This window comes from Ursus americanus, chromosome 8 (assembly GCF_024610735.1).
Source record: "Ursus americanus isolate L20-20 chromosome 8, mUrsAme1.1.p, whole genome shotgun sequence".
Classification (NCBI taxonomy): domain Eukaryota; kingdom Metazoa; phylum Chordata; class Mammalia; order Carnivora; family Ursidae; genus Ursus; species Ursus americanus.
In genome coordinates this window covers 83,446,966-83,470,896 of record NC_142134.1, presented here as the reverse complement: position 1 = coordinate 83,470,896, position 23,931 = coordinate 83,446,966, and the positions used below count along the sequence as shown (strand labels likewise).

General features: G+C 51.7%; 1 protein-coding gene and 1 non-coding gene across 4 annotated transcripts in view; one reads left to right on the top strand and one right to left on the bottom strand.

Annotated features, from left to right (window-relative positions):
• The window catches only part of PCGF3 (polycomb group ring finger 3), a 54,308-nt gene that overhangs the window by 17,860 nt on the left and 12,517 nt on the right, over positions 1 to 23,931 (top strand). For all 3 annotated transcript variants that reach the window (XM_045774731.2, XM_045774730.2, XM_045774729.2), the window contains 5 exons: positions 3,518 to 3,635; positions 4,922 to 5,018; positions 8,393 to 8,448; positions 17,566 to 17,676; positions 18,611 to 18,699. In XM_045774731.2, the coding sequence (XP_045630687.1) occupies positions 3,527 to 3,635; positions 4,922 to 5,018; positions 8,393 to 8,448; positions 17,566 to 17,676; positions 18,611 to 18,699 (462 nt within the window). In that variant the 5' untranslated portion in view covers positions 3,518 to 3,526. The remainder of the gene's footprint in view (positions 1 to 3,517; positions 3,636 to 4,921; positions 5,019 to 8,392; positions 8,449 to 17,565; positions 17,677 to 18,610; positions 18,700 to 23,931) is intronic.
• LOC123777878 (U6 spliceosomal RNA) lies at positions 584 to 688 on the bottom strand. The gene has a single exon (XR_006775745.1). It is a non-coding gene; the product is annotated as a U6 spliceosomal RNA (small nuclear RNA).

Here is a 23,931-nt window from a genome sequence, read left to right as displayed (position 1 = left end):
TTGGTGGGAGGGGTCTCTGAGACTTTTTGAATCTTCTCTTCCTCAACAAAGCCTCCATTGGTGATTCCTGAGGAAACCGTCGCTGCGGTTTCTGTGGTGGCTGGTGACCCCTACGTCCACATGATCGGCTCACCTTCTTCTGGAAGGAAGCACGTCCCTTGCTTATTCGTCTGTCTCAGTGTGGACATGTGAACTTCTGTGTTATCCTGTTGGTTCTAATCTGGCTCATTCTGTTCGCCTGATGATAGTCACGCCTTATCTTGAAGCTCCCGTTGTCCCCAGTGTGGCCAGCAGAGCCCTTGGAGCTGGGCCCAGGTCCTCTCTGCCTTGTGTGAGCCGTGTGCTTGTGCACCCATGGACCTTGTGGCGGACAGTGGTGTGTCCGCCCTGGGACCTGGGCCACCGAGGAGCGCTTTCTCCCAGGCCCTCCCAGTGGACAGAGCTGGAAAGTAGGTGTGGGAGTCCACACTCACATGTAGACACTGGTCTTCATCTATTTACCCACCTGCTCACTAAGCATGAACTCACACTGACCCTGGTCCCACAAAGGGACCAAAGGCCCCGTCTGTGCCAGCATGACCCGGGACTTGGTTTTGGCTTTACGAATTTCTGTGTTATCCTTGAGCTGCGGCCATGCTCATCTTCTCTGTATCGTTCTGATTTTAGTACATGTGGGGCCAAAGCAAGCCCTGTTCTGTCTTTAGTTTGGCGGCTGGGTTACTTGGTGGTTGGAAAGATACTTTGTTGCTGAGCATATATACTACTGGGTGATAGGAATATTTGCATGTCCTCCTGTCCTTAGTGGCTGCCATATAAACAGCTGCGGAATAGAAGAGGTGAGAACAGTACTCAGCTGGGGGCAGCATGGGGCCTTATGCGAGATTTCCATGTCGGCAGGCCCGTTTTCTGCTCTGGTTTCCCTTCCCTCCTTTTATTTCCTGCTCCTTGAGGTGGTGCTAGGTTCCCCGAAGGCCAGCCACCTGGCTGGGCTCCGTGCACACACTTGCTGAGAACAGAGTGCAAACCCACACTGGCTCGGAGCAGGACCATTCTCACCAGATGCAGCTGGTTGGCCCATAGGAACCCCTGTGAGAATGTTCCACCAAGCTTTGTTTCATCTGTCCTAGATTCCTAGTAATGTCACCGAACCCCGACCCACAGACACACCTGGCTGCAAGGGAGGTGGGAAGGGCCCTCTCCAGTGGGGACCGCGTGTCTGCTGCAGCCTGATGTTGAAGGGAGGAGAGATGTGGGTGAACAGCCAGAAGCGTCTGCTTTCATCTCACATTCCACACAAGCCCTAGAGCAGGACCGCAGTGTAGAGACATGCTCCGTTCTGTAAGTGGTGCTAGTCTGGCAGTCCTCCCGATGGCATTCACTCACTCTGATAGTTTGTTGATTCTGACAGTTCGCCTCCAGATTGCGGCTCCCTCCAGGCCCTTCGCCTCCTCATCCAGCCACCCTCGGGCCGCACTGTACCAAGGCAAACACAGCCAGCACTTGGCCTCGGACCTCACACAGATGGAAGTGGGTCTCAAGTCCTCCAAGTGGTTTGCTTTCTTTTCCCTTTTTCTGAAACAGCATTGAGCAGTGAGTGTCCTCGCCCGGTGGCCTGGGAACCATATGCACTGTGCGGCCAGCCGCCCTCAGTGATGCCCTTGACACTGACGTGTCTGTTTCTGGTCATTGTGCAGAATTCTGTTAGTAACGCTTACTTGGAGAACATTCATCCTGTAAGTATTCATTGGAGCAGCATTTTGTATTGGTTTTGGCTTCCCACTGCCGCTGTAACAAAGGACCCGCAGCACAGATGTGTCATCTGACAGTTCCAAAGGTCAGAAGTTAAGGTGCCCACAGGGCTCTCTCCTTGTGTCTCCGGGGGAGAATCCGTCTTTGTCTTTTCCAGCTTCTGGGGCAACCGCACCCTTGGCTCATGGCCCACCTTCAAGCCAGCAGCCTTTATCTCCCGGTCTCTCTGACTCTGACCCTCCCACCTCCCCTTTGAAGGGCCCCGTGATGACATGGGGTCTGTGGGGTCATCTGGGACCATCTCCCATGTGAGGTGACGTACAGGTTTTGGGGTAGGGCGTGGCCATCCCCAAGAGCTGCTGTAACTCCTGGTACACCCCCACCCCCAAGACAGAGACAGCATGTCAGCACTTCAGCACACAGATGTTTGGACTTTGATGATGCCATGGTGTGTGCAACCCTGATGTCCTGTGGGATAGTGATGGGGATCGGCAGGTAGCCTTGGGAACCCCCAGTTCTGGGACTGCGCTGTGCTGGGCCAAGAGGCTACCGAGGCCCAGGAAGGGTGAGGTCCTGGGGCGCTGGTTGGATTTCCCTTGGACAGGGCAGAGACTAGGGGAGAAGGGTCTGGAGCCCCTGCTGGCTAAATGAAATTGCTTTCTTAGCCAGTCCTCAGCGGCAGTTTTCTGTGATTTGCCATTTTAAACAATTGCAGTAAACATCTTTTGAACTTGTCCCATTATTGAGATAAATTTCTAGAAATGGAACAGGCCCTGTTCTATTTGGGTACATCTGGATGGCAGCCCCTTTGACTCTCCGCTTCCCTGGGACTTGTCAGGACTGCACGTCGACTGTCCTGAGCGTTCTGATATTGGAATACCATGTGGTGTGACCTGTGTGTGTGGACGTATCCGTGGGCTGAGCACCTTTGCATGTGCTTACCGGCCGTGTCTGTGCGTCCACACAGAGGCCTCATCGAGGGGCTTTGCCTCTCGTTCAGGGTAGGCCAGCATCACCCTCACCAGTGTCCCTCAGGGTCATTCGTCCCCTAGCTTTCTAGAGGAGCCAGTAGCTCCAGCACTGACCCCCGCAGCCCCCCATCCCAGACCCGGCACAGCCTGCCTGCTCCCTAGCCTCTCTTCCTGCAGCTGCACGAACTTCCTTACTCGCCCGCCCACCTCACCAGCTGGCCTCAGCGCAGTCCTGAGCAGGAAAGGGTTGGGAGATCCCAGAGGGGCTAGTGTCGTGGGTGGTTAAGGAGAAGCAGTAGCTGCCCGTTGGGTGTTTGGCGGGACGATCCTGGTCCTCTGTGAGAAGACCTACAGTACTCTGTTGTACAGACAGAAATCAAGCCACAGCATTTTTGCAGCTTGGACCTGGCCCTGGGAGATGGCAGCCTCCATCACACCGAGCCCTTCTGGGGGGAGGTGCTGTAACCTGGTTTACGTTGAGCCTGAACCTTTGGTGGGACACATGGGAGTATTTCAGGGGTGTCCAACTCTTGGTTTCGGCCCAGGTTGTGGTCTCAGGGTCATGAGACTGAGCCCTGCATCAGGCTCCACGGGGAGTGGGCTGAAGATTTTCTCTCTCCCTCTGCCACTCTCCCTGCTCATGCTCTCTCCCTCTCTCTCTAAAAATAAATAAGTCTTAAAAGAAAGAAAGAAAGAAAGAAAGAAAGAAAGAAAGAAACAAACAAACAAACAAACAAACAAACAAACAAACATGGGAGTATTTCAGATATTAGTTAATAAGTGGTTTTCTCTTGCAGAAGCCAAAGATGTTGACCAGAAAGATTAAACTCTGGGACATAAACGCCCACATCACCTGCCGCCTGTGCAGCGGATATCTCATCGACGCGACCACCGTGACCGAGTGTCTGCACACGTGTATGTGGGGAGTATTCTAGAACGTGATCTTTGACAGCCGTGGGAGGGATGTGACCGAGTGTCTGCACACGTGTATGTGGGGAGTATTCTAGAACGTGATCTTTGACAGCCGTGGGAGGGATGTGACCGAGTGTCTGCGTATGTGTATGGTGGAATGTCCCAGAATAGGGCCTTGGACGGCTACTAGCCTTGTGGTTTCTTGATACTTGGGCCTTCTCTTCTCTTCTCTTTTCTTTTCTTTCTTCCTTTCTTCCGTCCTTTCTTTCTTCCTTCCTTCCTTCCAAAAGCTTTTAGCTCAAACACAAAGCAAGACACAGAAGCAGGAATAAAGAAGATCTTAAATCAGAAAAATTATTTCAAATTAAAAATATGGGTAATTTTGATAGAGATATCATTTAAGAAAGCTAAATATAGGAAAAATTTATTTATTTCTATGTAACGGCAAAACCAGTATAACTGTGTTATGACAGAATATTCATTTCTAGTGGACAGAAATGCTTACTTTGAGAATTTCCAGATGAATTCCTTAAACTTTTTAAACAGGGAGACGTGTTTTGGCTCTTTAAGGCTAATGAGCCTGTGTTTTGGTGTTTAGAAGACTCTTAGCTTGTGCTGAACTTGGGTGTTTTAAGCCCCGTCTTGGGTAAACGGAAGGTGATGCTCACCCAAAGCTTGCCGTGGTGACGGTGGCCGAGGGTGCCGGGCAGGGGCCCTCTGTGGGGACAGGGTCTTTGCAGTAAAACCAGTGCCTGGAACGAAGATGACTTCTGATCCCGTATTTTCCACTTTAGAAATAAAATGTGTGCCAATTTTGATAGAACTTTTATTTTAAAGGTAATTATAGCTTTAAATGGTTATTCTCTTTGAATTTTCTCGAATTTTGTTGTACCCAGAAAATCCTGTGTTGTTTTTTTTTTTTTTTTTTTTTTTTTTTTGACAAACATGAACATTTTAACTGTTAGCCCCTGTGGTGAGAATATTCGGATGAGGCCCTGCTGCAGCGCATTCTTGCGCATTTCCCAGCTCTTGACCTCTGGGCACCTCCTCCTCACTTAGGTTCCTCATCCCTCTTATCCCTACACCTCAGACCTCTTGAGTGAGGTGGCTGATTGCGCACTTGGGGCTTCTCTGTTGTTGGTGAGACCTGAGAGACGGGTGTCCCCTCGAAGCAGCCGCGTGCGGGCCGGTCTATCTGCACGGTGGCCGGAGCGTGAGCCGAGCCCGAGGAGGTGTCGGCATCTGCATTCTGGTTTCACTGTCTGACGTGCCTGTGTTTTTGCAAACAGTCTGTCGGAGTTGCCTGGTCAAGTACTTGGAAGAGAACAACACCTGCCCCACGTGTCGGATTGTGATCCACCAGAGTCACCCGCTGCAGTACATCGGGTAAGCGCCTCCGGGACCCCCCGGTCACAGCTTCCGGCATCGTTCCGTGTCAGGGACTCACCCTGCACCGGGCGCCCGTGACCACACGTGGCGGCAAGCCTCCTGCTCCGCACGCCTGGCCTCCCTGCCGGCCAAGTCAGACCAGTGAGCGCTGGGGCCGTTCCCGCCAGTTTCCAGGAGTATTTGCTCAAATCGAAGAATTTGGGGAACCTCAGGACCCACGTGGATTTCACTGGTTTTACACTAAGCTGGCTGACGTTTACTCTGAAGCAGGTGGCAGCCCTTGGTCCACCTTCTGTTTGGAATGAGTGGTCCTAGGCCCTTGGGTGTGGCCTGCGTCTCGCTTCTTGCGGCTGGCGGCCCTCCTGGCCACGGCCACCTCCTTGGGTTTCGGGGAGATTGGGCCATTTGTGAGGGAGGCGTCAGGGGGTCAGCTTATGTATTTTATGCAGAGTTTTAAGTGGCTTCCAGATTTGGGGGGCTGCTCTAAAGGAGCATAGCGCCCCCACACCACATGGGAGCAGCAGAGGTAGGTCTGTAGGTCTGTTCTGAACCACTCCCAAGGATGTGAAGTATCTAGTGTGCACAGAAGACTTTAAAAACGTGAACAGCTGGTGTCAGCACAGCGAGAAACCACTGTCAGATCAAGAGGTAGAAATCGTCAGGCCCAGAAGCCCCCGCCCAACAGCCCACCGTCCCCAGGCAACAGAGCTTAGTCCCCTTTGTCCAGCTCACTACAAGGGGGACCGGCAGTGTGTTTGCGCGCTTTGCCCTTGACCTGAACTGTTCTCCAGACTCGTCTCTGTTAGTGTGGAGCTCTGTGGTCAGGGGACATCGGGGTGTCCGTGGTGGGCACTCAGTGCTGCTCTGGGCATTGCCGTGCAGTTGTCTCCTCTCTGCCATCCCTCAGAGCAGGGTGTTGGGGTGTAGTGCTCTTGTGCCTTCCCGTGGTCTCCTGGACTGTTGTGCAGTGCACGACCTTACCAGTGTGTCCTATGGGTACCCATGGACTGTATTCTTGCCACATGGTGGCTCTGTAGGGTATCTCTTGCCCTGATTATCAGGGAGCACCGGCCTCTTCCCAAATGTTACCTGGCCATTCGGGCTTCTGGGAGATGTCTGTTCACATCCCATGTCATTTTTCTGTTGGGTTCTTTGTTTTTGTTCTGCTTAAAAGAAATGCTTGATATTCTCTGGGCACTAACTGTTGGCAGTGTATACACATGTCTCCCGTCTTTGGGTGTGGTTTTGTAGAGCACGGGGGGGCTTTCCTTATGTGGACTGTAGAAGGCAGGAGGTGGTAGCTGCTTCATGCTCTTGGGAAGCTGTGGAGACTCTGGCCCTCCCTCTCAGAGCGCCAGGGCCCCTCTCCTGTGCTCTGGGTTAGGCAGGGCTTTCTGGAGAGCTGAAACCCTTTAGCAATCTGGGACGCTGGTGTTCCAAGCATAGCCTAACCTGCTAACACACAGAAGGGGGCCAGTGGAGTGGAGCTAGCCAGGTGCATTGGCCAGGCCCTGTCTCTTCCCTGTGCAGTGACCGTGTGGTGACCAGAGCCGGGGAGGTCGAGTTGCAGAGCTGGGGGGAGATGCTCAGCCCTGAGGCCTGCTGTGGGCTCTGGGCTCCAGAGTGGCTCTTCCCTGCTAATCCTGTGCCTTACTCCTTGCCCTCTGTGCTCCGCCTGGAACTGCAGTGTTTTCCCCATCCTGATGCCGGCTCTGCAGTTGGCTCAGAGCCTTGTTCCTGACACAGCTTCCCCCTCCACACTTGGCCCAGCCTTCTGCTCTGATTCTGCTATACCCTGCCGTGAGGTTGCCCCAAAAGAAGGGCCTTTAGCCTTGAGCTGGGGCAGGGTGGGGAGAAGACACTTAGGGTGGGACCTGGTGGCACCATCCAGGGTCCTGGGCAGTGGCTCGGGCCTTAGGAGGTAAGAGGATGCTATGAGGTGCTGGCCGCAGGCAGGTGCTAAGCCTGAGCTCCTAGGGTCTGGTGGATCTGTGAGGCAGCTCTGCCCTTCCAGGCTTCATCTTCCAGCCAAGGACTTTGGCCGTGTGGGCCATGTGAAGAGAAGAGCTAAGAGAGGGTGTGTAGCCCATAGCATGGAGTGTAAACATGAACACTGCAGGGAAGTGGCCTGTGTTTCAAGGGGCTGCCACACCAAGAGCCTGGATGTGGCCAACACCGAGAAAAATCCTCTGTGCTGTTCTGTCCTGCTGCCTGGCACCCTCCCTGAGGAGAGCCCCCCAAGCCCTCCTCTCAGCCCTGTGGGTCCTCGGCCAGGCAGGCGGGGCCTAGCACGGTCATTCGGAGGACCCAGGGTCAAGCTCTGGGGCAGGATTCGGTCCTGCATGCTTTCCTTGTGGATGGGGTGAGCTTTCCATGAAGCTGGTGGGGGTAGAGTCAGAGATACCAAGGAAGTCATGTGCTGCAGGCCAGCTTACCTGTGTGCGTGTGTCCATCACCCATACACACACGTAAATGTGAGCGTTGGGACGAGAAATGTATTTCGTAGTGTGGATCGAGGGTCAGAACGTTTGAGAAACCCTGCTTCAGTCTGCCACACCACAGGCTGAGCTGTCAGCCCAATGTCTATTAGAGCTTCAGAGTTCTTGGAAATGGTGAGTGATGGTCTCTGCAGGACCTGGTCCCCCACGCTTGTGGCAGAACTGCGAGCCTGGTGAGTGGCTGCTGTGTGCCCGGTCCTGGACTGGCTGTCACGCCTAAATGTCTACATGTTTTGTGGAGCATAATTGTTGTCAGTTACAAGTTACCTATCTGGGTTCTTAAGGTTTTCATTTTAATGGATGATGTTTGGAAATTAACACTGATTTAAAAACAGTTACTTAAATGTATTAATAATTTATGTTTATTTTAAAAATAGCAGACTGGAGTGAGAATTTTATTTCAAATACTGTGCTTATGTAACCTTTTCAGAAAACCTTCGTAGGTAGATCATAAAGACCGAAGGGCCTGATCTTAGGGCCTTTCCTCTACATTTTTCAGAAGGTTAAAGCAAAGCTTCCTGTCTAGTGGAGACCCCGGGACGCACCAGTGGAAGAGGAGGGGGTGGTGGAGTGTGGCTGGACAGGCCGCTCTGGGCCGCGGCTCTGTGTTGGCACCGCGTTCAGCAGGCAGAGGGCACTCATCACCAGAGGGTCTTTGTGCCACTGCTACTTGAGATGTTCTTAAGTTTCTAGAGCCTGAATAAATGATGCATTAATTCAGGTCATATATGACTTCGCTAGCCCATTTTTAAGTGCAAACTGGAAGCAAAGTTCAACGAAGATTTCGAATTTGTGATTGTGGAGTTTGATATTATTAATGGAAAACGTGCCCGGGTTTTTGGCTAACCTTACCTGTTGTGTTCTTTTTGCCAGTCATGACAGAACCATGCAGGACATTGTTTACAAACTGGTTCCAGGCCTTCAGGAAGGTGAGTGTCAGAATGTCGCTCTGGAGCCTGCAGCACGGCTCTGGGGGGCTTTCTTTGCGGGGGTCCTGGCCCAGGAGGGAGCCCTCCTCTGTCCTCCAGGACAGCACCTGTCCTGTCCCTGCGCTGAACTCACAAGTACTGAGGTGCTGGCTGCTTCCACCACGTCTGCCTCGCTGCTCCTGCGTTCTGAAGGCACGTGCCGAGCGAGTGCACAGCCTTGCTGGGGCGGAGTCCCTGATCACACCTGCGCATATGCGCATATGCACGACCAGTAGCCAGGGCGTTGGTAAAGTTTAACTGTATTTAAAGTCAAATCTCATGAGAATTAAAAAAACATTATGTAGTATGAATATCCTGAAAGTGGAAATGGCCGTTCTTTTTAAAACTTTTCTGCAGTTCTGAACCCAGAGGCTGTGGCTGCCCCTCTTTGGGGAGAAGGGGAGGGACGCTGGTCTCGGGATCCCACTCAGGGTCCGAGGGTGGGCTGGCAGGGCAGTGCCTGCTGAGAAAACTCAGATAAAATATGTTAGGAATTCCTTTGGGCTGTGTTTTCTCATTGTCATGTTTCAGAAGAGGGTGATGATTTGAAATAGAGCTTACTCTGTTAGAAGATACTCATCTGGCTTTTCCTACATAACTGAACGATGATATTAGTCTTTTCTTTACCATTCACAAGTTCATTTATATAAGAATTTAAGTTTTCTGAGTAAAATATAAATGGGGACAATCATCTTTCAATACCCAAAAGTTTTTCAATCCTAAGGCAAAGAATACCTCAAAGTAAAGTGCCAGTACCTTAAAAAATTATTGTAGAGTATTTTAAGCACAAAAGCAGGCAGAACCACATACAGAATCACATGCGTTTATTACCCAGAGTCCACAGTTTCCAAGTCAGGTGAAATCGCCCATCTTCCTATCCCAGAAGATAAGGTTCTTCTTAACACACATAACCACAACACCTTTATAAATCTAAGAAAATAATAGCAATTCCTCGGTATCAAATACCCAGTCAGTGCCAACATTTCTAACTGCCTCAAGAACACCACGTTTTTCGAGTTTGTTTTCCAGGTCAGGTCAGCCCCTGGGCTGACTGCTCTGCCCCCTCCAGGCCTCTCCTGTCTCCAAGTCTGGACTTGCTGAGGGCGCCCCGGTCCCGTGAACTGCTGGCATGTGCATGCCTGACTGGATTCTGGCTCGTGTTTTTGGCGAGCCCACCTCTGGTGGTTATTCCGTCTGAGCAGGTGCCATCAGCCTGTCTGTCGTGTTGCCCCAGCCACCCGGCACCAGCACAGCAGCAGTCTGTTGTTCCTTAGAAGCGCTAGAATCTGCCTCTTCGGTGCCCGGCCCGGCCTGTGTACTGCGTATGCCACGTCCACAGAGCCGTGCCTCACTGCTGGGTTCCTGAGGCGCACTTTGCATCGATAGGCAGAACTGTGCTTGTCTCCTTTGTGCACGGCGTGCTGAGTTGGCTTTCTGGCCCCTCCGGCCACAGTCGGTGGATGGCAGCGCGTGCGTGTTCACAGCGTGTGGGGTCCTTGTCCTCTCTGCAGCTCACGCGCTCCGGTTGGTGGCCCCCGACACCACCCTGGGAGTCTGGGATGGCCCTACTTCCCGGGCAGGTGGGTTCTGGGCTCCTCTTGCTGACTTCCTACCCCAGGCAGCACCGGTCTCCTCCCCCACAGAGTCCAGGTGCCGTCCGTGGGTGAGATGCCCCCTGACACGGCTGTAATGGAAGTTGTGTTTGTGAAGAACATGGTGCAAGTACGATGGCCCTGCTGACTGAGCAAGTTGTGCTGTGGCGGGCGTGCCCCCATTTCTCCCTTAGGCCGGGGTCTCTCTCCTCGCAGACCTGTCCCTCAGCTTCTCTGTTTCTCAGACTCTTGGCCAAGTGCTGCTCTTCACAAGGACATCACAGCTTTGAAGCCCTTCACAGCACAACTGCTTTCTTGGTACAGGCTGTCTGCAGTTCCTTTGTGGTTTTGGTTGCGCCCACAGTTGCAGACCTGATTTTGCAGGTGGAGGCCATTCTGGCAGACCGGCTTCACCTGACGTGGGGCTGCACGCCGGCTGCACCTGCTGCCATCCGGGCCCTCTGAGCTGCACCCCCTCAGGCTCCACTCCCTGCTGCTGTCCTCACGCCAGCCATTTCTTTGTTCCCTGTAGAAGAGGCCTTCTTGGTGGAGAATTAGTTTTTCAGGGGTCTTTTGTTTCCTTTTTTAAAAATTTTTAAAAATCTGCCTTTATAGAGGCTACATTTTATAAAATTTATCAAATAGTCTATGTTTTATGTTTTGCACGGCTGCTTTGCACGGCTCACAGCTTGCTTCTTCCGCAAGCGTGGTGGAGAGGTGCTCACCAGGACATCGGGCTCTGTCCGTCTTGACGATGGCTGCGTGGAATTCGTTCTGCTCCTGGACTCCTCCTGACGGGTACTTAGGATGTTCCCGTCTTTGGCTTTAACAGAAGGGTAGGGGGTACGCTGAACACCCTTTTGCATACTTTCGTGGGTGTGGGTGAATATATTTGGCTTTATTCTGGAAGTAGAGTCACTAGGCCAAGGGTTCTGCATTTGTTTCTTTCTCTTGCCTCTTTGCCCTGGCTGGAGTAGGAGTCGGCAGACTGCAAGCCGGATCTGCCTTGCCGCCAACTTTACATGACTCATGAGCCAAGAATGTTTTTTACACTTTTAAATGGTTAGGAAAAAGTCAAAAGAATCACATTTGTGATGTGAAAGTTACATTAATTGAAATTCCATCATCCATAAGTAGTGTTATTGGAACAGAGCATGCTTCCTCTTTCCTGTGTCATTTGTCTTCACGTCACAACACCGAGCAGGTATTGGTGGCAGACTGGATGGGGCCCTCTCGCCGTTCCACACACAACAGATCTCAGAAACGCAGTTGCCCTTTTAAGCCACAGTGAAAGGTAGATGGCTTTGTTACGGAGCCGTCCTTGTGAGCTGATTGCGCTGTGACGTGCCGCCGTGCTGGGATGAAGGCGTGGAACGTGGGCTTTCATCACCAGACTGAACGCACAGGACTCCCAGTGCACAAGAAAGCAACATTTGGACAGAGCTGAAAATCTGAAGTGGAATATCTCATCACAGCAGAATTTCTTCACAGAAATCAGAAATGAAGATAAGGCTGCAAAGTAAGTTTCTGATTGGCTCGTGTGTTAGCCAAAGAAGGGAAGCGATTCACTGAAGGTAAGTTAATTAGATCCTGTTCGTAGCAGCACAGGCAACGCACCCTGAGAGAACGAGCTTGTTTCCGGGAGCGAGCTTCCGGAAGCAACGTCGGTAGTCACTGAGGAAGCAAGGCAGGCGGTGCTGAGTGCCTTTCCTTGGCCTTGATGTCTCCAGTCTGCTCAGCTGTTCGTTCGGTGAGCTTGGAGTGACTAAAGAAGTCATCTCTCCGAGCAGTCTGCACGGAGCACCTGCAGCCGGGAGTATTTCCACGGGGACTGAGGAACCTGTAACCCGGTCCAGCCTGGAGTGGAAGCGGCTAAGCTGTGGTGGTAGGAACGTGTGTGGGTCAGGAAGATGCTCCGTGGACGAACAGACCACGCCTGTGAGAATGGAAGGTGTCTGGAGGACGTCGTGTTCATTCAGCCGCACACTGTTAAAATGAATCTTCCCTGTGTCATCGAACAGTGGAGTCCGCAGTAGACGTCATCACTCTTTCAGATGTCACTGTCCCGGGGCAGAGGAGCTCCTGTCCGAAGTGGAGGCTGAACGCCCTGACTTTCCCTCCCACACAGCCCTTTCATGGCTCAGTAGCGGCGAGCTGTGCGCGTGCGTGGTGTTTGGGGCCAAGGGCAGAGGGGATGTTCAGAATGGAAAGAAGCACCTTTAACATTGAATGACTTCAGAAACTACCTTTTGCCAAGGACTTGATAATGTTTCGTCATGGATTCAGGCTGACGTCATAAGGCGAGGCCGTCGGACTTCGATGCGGCCCCCGCAGCCGTGACCCCTGCGGGTGCCACAAGCAGTGTCGCACTGCTCGGCAGACCTGGTGCCGTCACAAGGGAAAGGAGGAGGGTGATCTCTGAGCGCGTGCAGATTTGCAGCGGGCTTGTTTTCTGAGCTCTAGCTGCAGGCCCAGGACCTCGGCACAAGTGCGAGGGCAGTTCCCACCTTTCGGAGCCCACTGACTGTGCTGCTGTAGGGAACAACTGGCCCTCGGTGTGACGGCGTCGCCAGGGCCAGCGCCAGGAGGGGAGGCTCACGGAGTTCTGTGAACACCTCCTCACCGACGCGTGAGCCACACAAAGTCGTGTGCTTGTGGACTGATGTCAGCATTTCTGTGTGAGAAGACATTTTCAGAAATGAAAATACGTAAAATCTCGTTCGAGATGGGATCAGTTTTGATGATAAGGAACACTAACTTTTAACCCCAATTAAATATCATCCCCCCAAAGGAGTCCATTTTTCTTGTTAGTAGCCTGTAGTACAAAAAATTGTACTCAATTATAATTATCATATTTTAAAATTTCATGACTTCTGGTTTCTGGTTCCTCATATAAGGAGCTTGGAAGTCGCCACTCTGTCCTAACGAATAAGAAGCTGAGCAGACTGAGAAATCAGCCACTTTTCTTAGATTGTAAGAGGGGTGGACACAGGGCAAACCGCTGCCCCAAGATTGGAGAGACTGGATATGGGGTTCCCCGGCCTTCCAGGGCAGAGGCTCCGAGCAGAAGCCTCCGTGTGAACGGGCACAGGGCCAAAAACCTGTACTGTGGTTGTGGAATTGCTGGAGGCTCCATGTGGACAAGTCAGAGAGAAAAACCCGCAGGGAGATCCAGTACTGTGAGTTTCACCCCCAGGAGCTCAGCCACGGTCTCTCAGTGCTTCCAGCAGGGGAAGAAGAGGGGCCATTCTGAAATACTTCTAACAAGGCCTGCCCTCCAGGGACTAGCTGAGCAAGGGAAGCCGGTCAGCTTCAGCCACCCCTTCCCACCGAAAGGGGAAGAACACAGCTGGGAAGCACTGGTGAAGTTCAGTGTGGAGGCCCTGGCTCCCTGAGACCAAGACCTAATCAGAGGAGCACTGAGCCCTTCTCCTTCCCCAGCCCTCACCACATCACTGAAGTCCTGTTCCAGTAATTCCTCTTCCCCGGGACATCACAGCTGGCTCACAAGAAAACACAGAAACAGAGTTTCAAGAGACAGAACAAACATCGGAACTGGACACGGCAGGCATGTTGGAATCATCAGCCTGGAATTTAAAACAACTGTGGTCATTATGCTGAGGGTTCTACTGGATAAAGTGGACAGCATGCCGGGACAGGTGGGCAGTGTAAGCAGAGGGATGGAAACCCTTAGAAAGAAGCAAAAAGAAATGCTGGAGGTAAAACCACAGTAGCAGAAATGAAGAAAGCCTCAGGTGGGCAGATCAGTAACAGGACTTGTGTGGGGAAGAACCTTGAGGTTGGGGATCTATCAAGAGAAACTCCAAGTCTGAAAATAAAAGAAGGTATACATTAAACAAAATCAGTCTCCAAGGATGTGGGACAGCCGCAAAGGTGTACCGTACACGTCACAGGAACATGAGACGCGGAGGAGACAGAGAAGGAACAGCAGAAATACGTGAGCCGATAATGAGTGAGAATTTCCTCAAACTAATGTCAGATACCAAAGCCCGGATCCAGGACGCTCAGAGAACACCACGCAGGATCAGTGCCAGGAACACGAGACCTGTGCATATCATTTTCAAGCTACGAGTAATCAAAACTATGAGCCAGGGGCGCCTGGGTAGCGCAGTCGTTAAAGCGTCTGCCTTCGGCTCAGGGCGTGATCCTGGCGATCCGGGATCGAGTCCCACATCAGGCTCTTCCGCTGTGAGCCTGCTTCTTCCTCTCCCACTCCCCCTGCTGTGTTCCCTCTCTCGCTGGCTGTCTCTCTGTCACATAAATAAATAAAATCTTTAAAAAAAAAAAACAAACAAACAAACTATGAGCCAGAGGGAGAAAGCACCTTATTACAGAGGAGCGAAGGTACGAATTCACCTGGCTTCTCCTCGAAAACCACACGAGCAAGGACACTGGAGAGTGCAGTGTTTAGTGTTGAGAGAAGAAACCACTGACCCAGCGTTTTGTGTCCTGCAGAGGGGAGGAGAAATAGAGACCTTCTCAGTGAGACAGAGGGCGAGGGAACTTGTCAGTAGGCTTGTTTTGCAAGACCATACAAGAAGTTCTTCAGAGAGAAAGAGGTGCTGTAGGTTGGAAACTTGGCCCCACGTGAAGGAAGGAAGGAAGAGCACCAGAGAAGGGATAGTGATGGTAAAGTGAAAACTTGTGTCTTTCTTCATCTGACAGATGACAGTTTGTCAAAATAATAAAAACAAGAATGTACTCAGTTATTACGCTAACGTATGTATCGTATGTATATTTCAATAAAACATTTGCCTTCTCCCCTCTTTCAAACCTACCTGCGTCATATCTCAGCTTTGCCACTTAGCTCACACATCCCCAGTGTCTGCTCCATGTCTGCTCCATTCGTTGACGGCACGCTTGCCAGCCCGCAGGCTGGCGATCTCAATGGGGTGTTGGTCTGAGTGGTGCACGTGCCTGATGGGGGAGGGGCGGGGGGGCCGTCTTTCACCCCTGAGTGTGGAGTGGGCCGTGGGACCCGTACATGCTCATGTCACTGAGGAGGAGCCGAGAGCACAGGGAAGGACACTGGCTGGTGCCCAGGGTAGCATCGCGCTTCTCACTCCCCTGGACTCTCCTAGCACCCTAATTACACCAGGGTTATAACTTGTAATTTCTGTAAAAATGGGATCATGCTACACGGTCTGTCTTTTTCATGACGACATGTTGTGGTGCTTGCTCCACATCAAAAATACGACCTTGGGGCACCTGGGTCGCTTATTCGGTCGCGTGTCGGACTCTTGATTTTGGCTCAGGTCGTGATCTCAGGGTTGTAGGATCAAGCCCTGAGTCAGGCTCCACACTCAGCGGGGAGTCTGCTAGAGATTCTTTCCCTTTCCCTCTCTCTGTCCCTCCCCCAACTTACGCGTGCACTCGCTCTCTCACTCTCTCTCTAAAATAAATAAATAAATAAATAAATAAATAAATAAATAAATAAATAAATAAATCAATCTTTAAAAAAATATGTGACCTGTATTTTTTTTTTAAAGTAGGCTCCACACCCAGCATGAAGCCGAATGTGGGGTTTTGAACTCACGACCCCGAGATCAAGACCTGAGCTGAGATCAAGAGTCAGATGCTTAACCGACTGAGCCCCCCAGGTGCCCCTGATCTGTATCATTTTTAGTGGCTGCATGGTATTGCACTGAACAAATGGCCTTATCCCAGGGTAGCAAATAAATCAGATTCATGTCACACGTTGGCTCTGCCAGTAGTGGATGGGACATTGGATGAGGTGTTGAGAAGGGTTCTGAGGTGTCTTGGCCTCGCCCTTCTGGCAGGCCCAGCCCCCGTATCTAAGCTGTTTCTGGCCCTTCAGTACTGTGAATAAGGCTTCCGTGACTGTGTGCATCCCTCTCTCCTTATGTACTTAGTGTGGTTATTGCTTTAGGGTAGATTACCAGCAGCATTTTGGGGCCAGTGGTTAAGTTTTTAAATAGTTTTAAATAGCAAGTTACCTTGCTGAAAATTTACCCCAAGTAACATTTGTATGCTGGTATATTCCTGACATGGAGTATTGTTATTTTCAATCTTCTTTTCATTCTGATAGGTGAAAATTTTTTAATGAGAATTAAAACAAGGTATTTGAATCTGCCTCATGTCCACATTAGGTGAGAATTCTCTCTCGCACTGACCAGCGGGACTGCACTGTCCTTCTTGGAGAAGTGGTGGGAATGGCCTCACACCATCAAGCCGTGCATTTCACACCTTTGCTCCTGAGCTGGCTTGTATATGATCGTTTATTCTCTTTCCAAGCTAATCCCAAATTTTCCACACCAGTCTTCTGCGCTGGCACTTTGCCGTATTCGGTTCCAGCACCCCACCCCGCTCCAGGCCAGCACTGCCGTCCCTTCCGTTCTGAGGGGCTCCCACTTTCTGCCTGAGCCTGCTGCCCCTGCACCCACATGCTCCTGCAGGATTGGGCGTGCACAGCGTCGGTGCAGGTCCGGGATGTGACCGAGACGTATTCCTGGCCATGGAGCGCATGGTGGATAGGGGAAGACAAACGTGCGGGTAGACAGTGCGACACGGTGTCACGGGGTTAAGTATACGGAAGTATTTTTCACAGAGTGATTCGTAGGGATGAGTGTGAGCAACGTGGGTGTAAGTGCACTTTGCTGCCGTGTGCGTGTGGCCCTGAGCAGCAACCGGCTGCTTCGTTGTCGGGTATACACTTCAGAGTCTTCTTTGCTCAAAGTCGGTCAATAGCTGCCTTGTTCACCATCGGCCTTTCAGCCTGCTGCTCCTGCCTTCTCATGGCCCGGCCCCACTCTGCGTGGGGAGCCCCTCGGGAGCAGCCAGCAGTGACTGGCCTGCCGACCGCGGGGAGCAGGGGCGCTGACCGACACTGCTTCTGAGGAGGAGACCAGAGGGCAGTGTGCTGGCATGGCCTCTGTTCCTAGGGAACCTTCCTGGGGTAGAGGGGTGGCTCTGCTGCCTCTCCAGGATTCAGCAAGCTGTGATGGCTTGCCACAGACACCGGGGGGCACCCCAGGGTGGCCATCTGTAGCTGTGACAGGACAGTGCGCATCAGCCACACTCTGGTCTCTAAGCCGTGACCGACCGTAGGCGGGCAGTGCGGGAAAGCCGGAGTCCGTCAGTGGGTCATGTTTGCTGTGCCACTAGGGAGTCCCGGAACGTTGACCAGATGCCACATGCTGAGGATGGCAGTCTTGGGTCGGGGGGAGGCGGGGGGCCTGCAGCTTGCGGCCGGGGGTCTGTGCGTCTGCACGTGCCGGTGCTGCTGGTTTCAGCCTCGTGCCCTGCGCTTGCGCGGGCCGGGGCAGCAGCTGCTCTGAGGTTCTGAGGGTGGCAATGCAGAGTTACTGTCTCGTCTTCTCACGAGGGGCAGCCGTCGAAGCCCCCGACCCAGGTGTGCTGTTTTCTCCACGTGATATTTGTGAACAGAGTTTTAATGTGACTTGCTGCCTTCTTAAGATTAAGAGTATATCTTCATTTTTAATAGCGGAAATGAGAAAACAGAGGGAATTCTACCACAAGTTAGGCATGGAAGTGCCTGGAGATATCAAGGGGGAGACCTGTTCTGCAAAACAGCACCTAGATCCCCATCGGAACGGTGAGTGGGCTCCGGTGTCCCTGTGGCCGAGGCAGGGCTATGTTGTGAGCTCCGTACTCAGGACGCCCTGTGCCCCCTCCAGCAGTTTCTAGTACAGTCTGGGAACGGACGTTCTCCATCGCTTCTGGTGCCGATGGGAACGTGGGGCAGAGCTGAGAAATGGGTCAGAGACAGAGGGGGCCCTGAAAGTACCTGGAGGTGGGGTGCATGCAGATGGGCCTCCTGAGACTTCCCTTCAGTTTTGTCTGTCCTGCTTCAGTGCAAAATTAGTGTTATTTTAAAGTTTGTACATACTATAACAAATTATTCAAACATTTGATGCCATGGTGTTTTTCTAGTAACCACAGGGGTTCCTGAGAAGTTTCTAGACTGCCCTGTATATTTCTAACAATGTTAAAAGGAAGGAGAGGTCCTACCTGGCCCCTAGGAAAGGCAGGGTCTGCGTGCTACACCCCCGTGGAGGCAGAGGGAGGCATTTGGGGCTGTTGGGGAAGCCAGGGATTTTGTCCCAACCATTTACTTATGACGGGGTCTTCATTTTAAAAGTAGTGTTGGAACGATTAAGATTGTAGGAGCCCTGCATTACCTAGTTGGTAGTTGGTATATTAAGCATTGAATAGTTTTGGGTGCGGGGGGCTTCTCTGCCCCTTTCGCCGTCCCCTTTAGCCTTGTCTGCTGTGCCGTTGTACACACACTTGCAGACCCATGTACAGCTGACACCAGCCAGCTTCCTGGGGCCCTTGCACTTTAAGGAACACAGTGTTTTAGCAGGTGCTCTGTAAACCAGCTCTCCCCGATTTCATATCCTTTTGAAGGTACAACTGTCTTATTTGAATGAATTTTTGTAGCATTTTGGGTATACCGTCTGGTTAACAAAGATAATGGTTTAACATTCTGGATTTTGTAATACAGTATCTTCTGTTTTTGCTGAAAGGTGAAACCAAAGCAGATGACAGTTCGAACAAAGAAGCAGCGGAGGAGAAGCAGGAAGAGGACAACGACTACCACAGAAGTGACGAACAGGTAGATCCCGCTTCCGCACTGCAGAAAACCCGAACTCTCCCGCGGGTGTTCCCCCACCTGAAACGGGAAGGCCAAGCAGCCAAGGAAGTAGACACGTTGAAATGTAACACATCTCCCTAGTTTTTCCTTCTTTATCTTTTCTTTTTAATTGCCAGAGTAATATATGCTCACTACAAAACATTTTAAATATGAAAAAATGAAGTCCCTCCCCCCTCCGCACGCTCCTCCCCAAGTGGGTAATTCAGTGCCAGGCGTCCCTGTCTCACACCCCAGGAGGTACGGGCCGGTTGTGTATTGGAGAGACAGTGCAGCACTGAGCGGTCTGCATACGCCACTTACTGCTTTACCGTGCTCAAAAGGGAGAAGTGAACTGTCCCAGGGATGCCATAAAAGCATTTGATCCAATCCCATACCCATGGCTACCGAACTTTCTCATAGAGTACCCTAGCTTGGAAGCTCACAGTCATCATAGCGAAATTAGAATCATCATCTCATTAATATGAGAGACAAGAAAGTGCAGATTATCAGCTGTTACTCAGCGTGGTTCTGAAGAGCCCGGCGCACCGAGGAGACAGACCGAGAAGAGACGTGTGTGTGTGTGTGTGTGTGTGTGTGTGTGTGTGTGTGTGCACGCGCACGTACATGCGACAGCAGAATGCCGTCCCTCTCACATCACACCGTTGTCTGATATAACCTAAGACCATCAACGGGGACACCGGTAGGACTTGTGGTTGCTCGTTGAGGGATGAGGTCAAGCTGCAACCTCAGTAGGCGTGGGGGGGCCTTATTCACATAACTTACAAAGACTTAAAAATATTCTAACAAGAAAACGTGAGGCTCCATGAAACCACTGAAACCTTATGGAAGAACATAAGAGAAAAACCTGAATAATCAGGTGTGAAGATGTCCGTTCTCACCCAGTGAATCTCCGTGGTTATGATTTTAACTGTCCTGGTAGAATTCAGTCCACTGCTTCTGAAGCTCATCTGGGAGACAGAGCTCAGAAACAGCCATGAATGGGCGCCTGGGTAGCGCAGTCGTTAAAGCGTCTGCCTTCGGCTCAGGGCGTGATCCCGGCGTACCGGGATCGAGTCCCACATCGGGCTCCTCTGCTAGGAGCCTGCTTCTTCCTCTCTCACTCGCCTGCTCTGTTCCCTCTCTCGCTGGCTGTCTCTCTTTCACATAAAAAAAAAAAAAAAAAAAAAATCTTTAAAAGAAACAGCCATGAAGACGAGGGTGTCGGCGGAGCCTGGATGTGTGCGCACATGCACACTTCATACACTCTGGTGTGGGCGTGTTTAACATATGTGCTGCTGTGTACACATACGTGTGTACGTGTGCTTATTAAATACATCATCGGAGTAGTGTGGTTCGAGTACAAGAAGAGAATAACAATCTTGATTTTCAGATGATACGGTTCTGTATTGTTAAAAAAATTACCACGAGCATTCCAGAAATAGAGGTGTGTCTGTGTGGAAATACAGAATGTGATCAGCTGTGTCTCAGGTCAGTGGAGAACAGAAGGAACAGTCGGAAACGGGCACCCCTTGCTGGACACTCCTGGATTCTGGGCCCCTCCACGGTGCCCCGTGTCAGTGTGCGAGCCGGCTGCAGGCCCGGCCTCCAGCACACGGGCCCAGGACTGCTGAAGGTGTGCATACAGGGGCCGCCCCCTCATACTTCATTTCTCGTTCATTGGTTTTTAAATTTCCATTGTTTAATGTCACTAATTTTTGCCTCTTTTATCCTCCCCGTGCCAAGGATTCATCTGTTTGATCGGTTGTTTTCCAAGGAGTCAGTTTTTGGTTTTCATGACTCGGATGTTCTCTCTGGTCTCTTGAGTTGAAGCCTGTGTCTCTGTGCCCTTCGCCTCCTGCGTGTTCTAATGGGTTGTCAGGCGCGTGCTTTCCTGTGCCTTCGGCCGCGCTGCGCAGGGTGTCCTCGTTCCTCTCCTTCCCTCCCCTCTCTGCATCCTCTCCCCAGAGGCGTCTCTCTGTTGTCCCCTCCCGCAGTTCAGAGATGTAGCTCTCCCTCCCTATTTCTCTAGTAGCAGCGCTCTTAAATTTTCACGCGTTTAACTGTGTCTTCTGTGTCCGTTTGTAGAGTCAGCCTCTGTAACTTCTGTTACCTTGGTCTTTTCTGGCTCCCCTCCCCCGGTGTGGGGGCTACCCACCCCCTTCCAACAAGCCCGCTAAAGCTTTGTTCCGGATCATTGTTGGTAGTTTTTAATCTGATGTGATGCTGCTTTTATTCTAAGAATTTTTGCCTGATAATTTTACTAGAGTTTTCACACTGTGTTAATATTTATTCATTTATTTTTTAAAAGATTTATTTATTTGAGAGAGAGCACGTGCGGGAGTGGAGGGAGGGTCAGAGGGACAGGGAGAATCTCAAGCAGACCCCCCTCTGGGTATCTCACAACCCACGAGGTCATGACCTGAGCCAAAACTAAGAGTCGGATGCTCAAGTGACTGAGCCCCCAGGCGCCCCAATAATTACTTAGATTTAACAAAAGGTGGTACGGGTCTTTGTGGTCTTTTTCTCATACTGCTGGGTTTATCCCGTCTTCCTCTTTTGTGGAGTCTGTGTTTCTTCCGGGGCGGGGTGGGGGGGCATCCCTCCTCATTTCTTTTCAGAGAAGGTGAGTGCGTCGCGGACTTCGAGTCCCTCCATGTTTCCCATGTATGTCTGCATGATAATGTGGCTGGGTATCGAATTCTAAATTTGGAATAACTTTGAAGACAAACCCTTCCTTCTCCTGTCACTCAGATGACTTGACTGAATTGTGCACTTTTCACACTAAGCATCAGCAAAGGAAAAACAGCGAAGAGAAGTATGAGCCCAAGTCCGAGTCCGCCTGCAGGCCGGAGTCCTCGGGCCCAGATGCTGACACTCGATGCTTGCCAGGGTTTACTGCTCTCGAACCACGGCTGGGCTGCAGCTCTAGGTCTTTTGTTCAGCAGAGAATTCGAATGCCTGGCACTGTCCTGAATTTATTCGTCATAGAGCACTGGGGACGTTTCGGTCAGCTGGAAGTGTTACTCAGACACCTTGGTGGCTCAGCACCCTGCTCTCTCGCTGCTCCCACTGCCCTCTGCCCTTGTCCCTGTTCCCATCCTTGTCCTGAGCGTGTTTCTCTCTGACGTGTGGCATGAGAGCGCCCACCCTGGACTGCTGCCAGATGGGCCTGGAGCACTGGTGAGTCACTAAAGCAAACGTAAGAAAATAAGCATATACACCTACTTTTAAGAAGAATTTGGCCCTCCTGTATGGCCCACATTCTGCCTGCTTTTTTTTTTTTTTTAAAGATTTTATTTATTTATTCGACAGAGATAGAGACAGCCAGCGAGAGAGGGAACACAAGCAGGGGGAGTGGGAGAGGAAGAAGCAGGCTCGTAGCAGAGGAGCCTGATGTGGGGCTCGATCCCATAACGCCGGGATCACGCCCTGAGCCGAAGGCAGACGCTTAACCGCTGTGCCACCCAGGCGCCCCTCTGCCTGCTTTTGAGCAAATGGCTGTCCAGTGTTCTCAGAGGTGCCCTTGACCTGTGGGGGTCCCTGCACGAATTGCTGCAGGAGGGCTGTGAGAACTTTGAACTGTCGGAAAGTATGTGCTGAGCCCAGCACAGCTGGGCGTGGTGTCCAGGCACCAGAAAGGAGGGGCCGGGGCCAGGGCCAGTCTTTAGATGCCTGCCCTCCCAGGTCTGTGGGATGCAGGATGCAGCATGCTCCTGGGCTATGCTGGTGGCTGGGGGGCAGCCTCGGGCCTGTGGGACAGTGCGGTGGGGGGGTTGGCACCATCCCACAAACCCCAAAGCACCTCCCCTGTCGGGGCCCCTCCCCCCTCCATCCTGGTGAGCAGGGGGAGGCAGGCAGCCATCTGCAAGGGACGATGTGCTGGTCAGGGAGCTCCAGGTGTGTCGGGGCAGGGGATGGAGCAGGGCCTTGCAGCAGGGCAGGTGTGGCCTGCCCATGGGGCACAAGGCTCAGGGAGGCCAGAGCTCCCCATATGGGAAGGCGACCAGGCAGCATCTGTGGCTTGGGCAGTGGGGTGGCACGGGGTGGCCAGAGTTTGGCTTGGGACATGTGTGAAAGTGAGCCTGTGGGACACACTGGTGAACTGGGGAGGAGGACACAGGCCTTGGGGCTCTTACAGCCAGTGAACAGAGAACTGTGTGCTAGGCTGGCTTGCTGGGTTTATAGTTACATCTATGTGTGTAGCCAGAAACCATAGGAAACAGAGAACATGTGTCTTTTCTACAGCTGCCTTTTTGTCAGTCGCAATTCTATTTCTGAGAATTTGGGGATGCATCACGAAACCATGCTGTGTGCTGTGCACACAGGCTACCGGGTGCAGGACCACACTTGTCATTGCTCACTGGCCTATCTGTCCAGTGTCCTACTCACTCTGGTGCTCAGATACTTGAGGTGCTGACCAGCATGGCTGTCCAGGTCTCCTGTACACGTCCCTGACAGGACTCGCTATTCCAAGACGTGATGCCCGGTTGTCGTCCTCATTCCCGTCTTCGTGTGTGTACCAGTGGTGTGGACGTCTTTTCAAATGTTTCCTGGTTCTCTTGGTGCCTCCACTTTTTATCAGATTACTTATTCTGTCATGGACTTTGTGTACTGGGTAATCCGACATTTCCCTCATGTATTTTGTGGGGCCTGATTGTCCCGGGTCACCGTGCGCAGCCTCGAGACTCTGGCGTGGACTCATCATTATTCAGAACTTTGCAGTCTCAAAGTAATGAAATTCATCAGTGTTTCCTTTAGTATCTCAGGAAATTTCCCCACCCCAAGGTCATAAATATGTTCTACATTTTCTTATAAAATATTTTAAAGTTTTACTTTTATAGTGAGATTATAAGCCAGCAGCAGGTGATCTGTGTGCAGCTGGACGGGAGGTCAAGTGTCTTTTCCTCCCGGGTTGACCAGTTGCCTTCTCAGCATTGGCTAATAGGCCCTCCCCACCTGGCTCATAAGAGCTTTACCCCGTGCTGGTTTCCATCCGTGCTTGGGTCGGTTCTGTTCTGTTCTACTGCTGCTGTCTCCCCTGGTGCCAAAACCACAGGGAATTTACTGAGTGGCAATGATGTAATCATTTTACCTGTTAAGTTGTGGTTTCTGATGGGCATATGCCCCCTTATTTTTCTTCTTCAAAGTTATCTTGACTAATCATGCCCCTTTGCTCTTCCAAATAAAAGTTAGAAACCGACCTGCCACACTCCC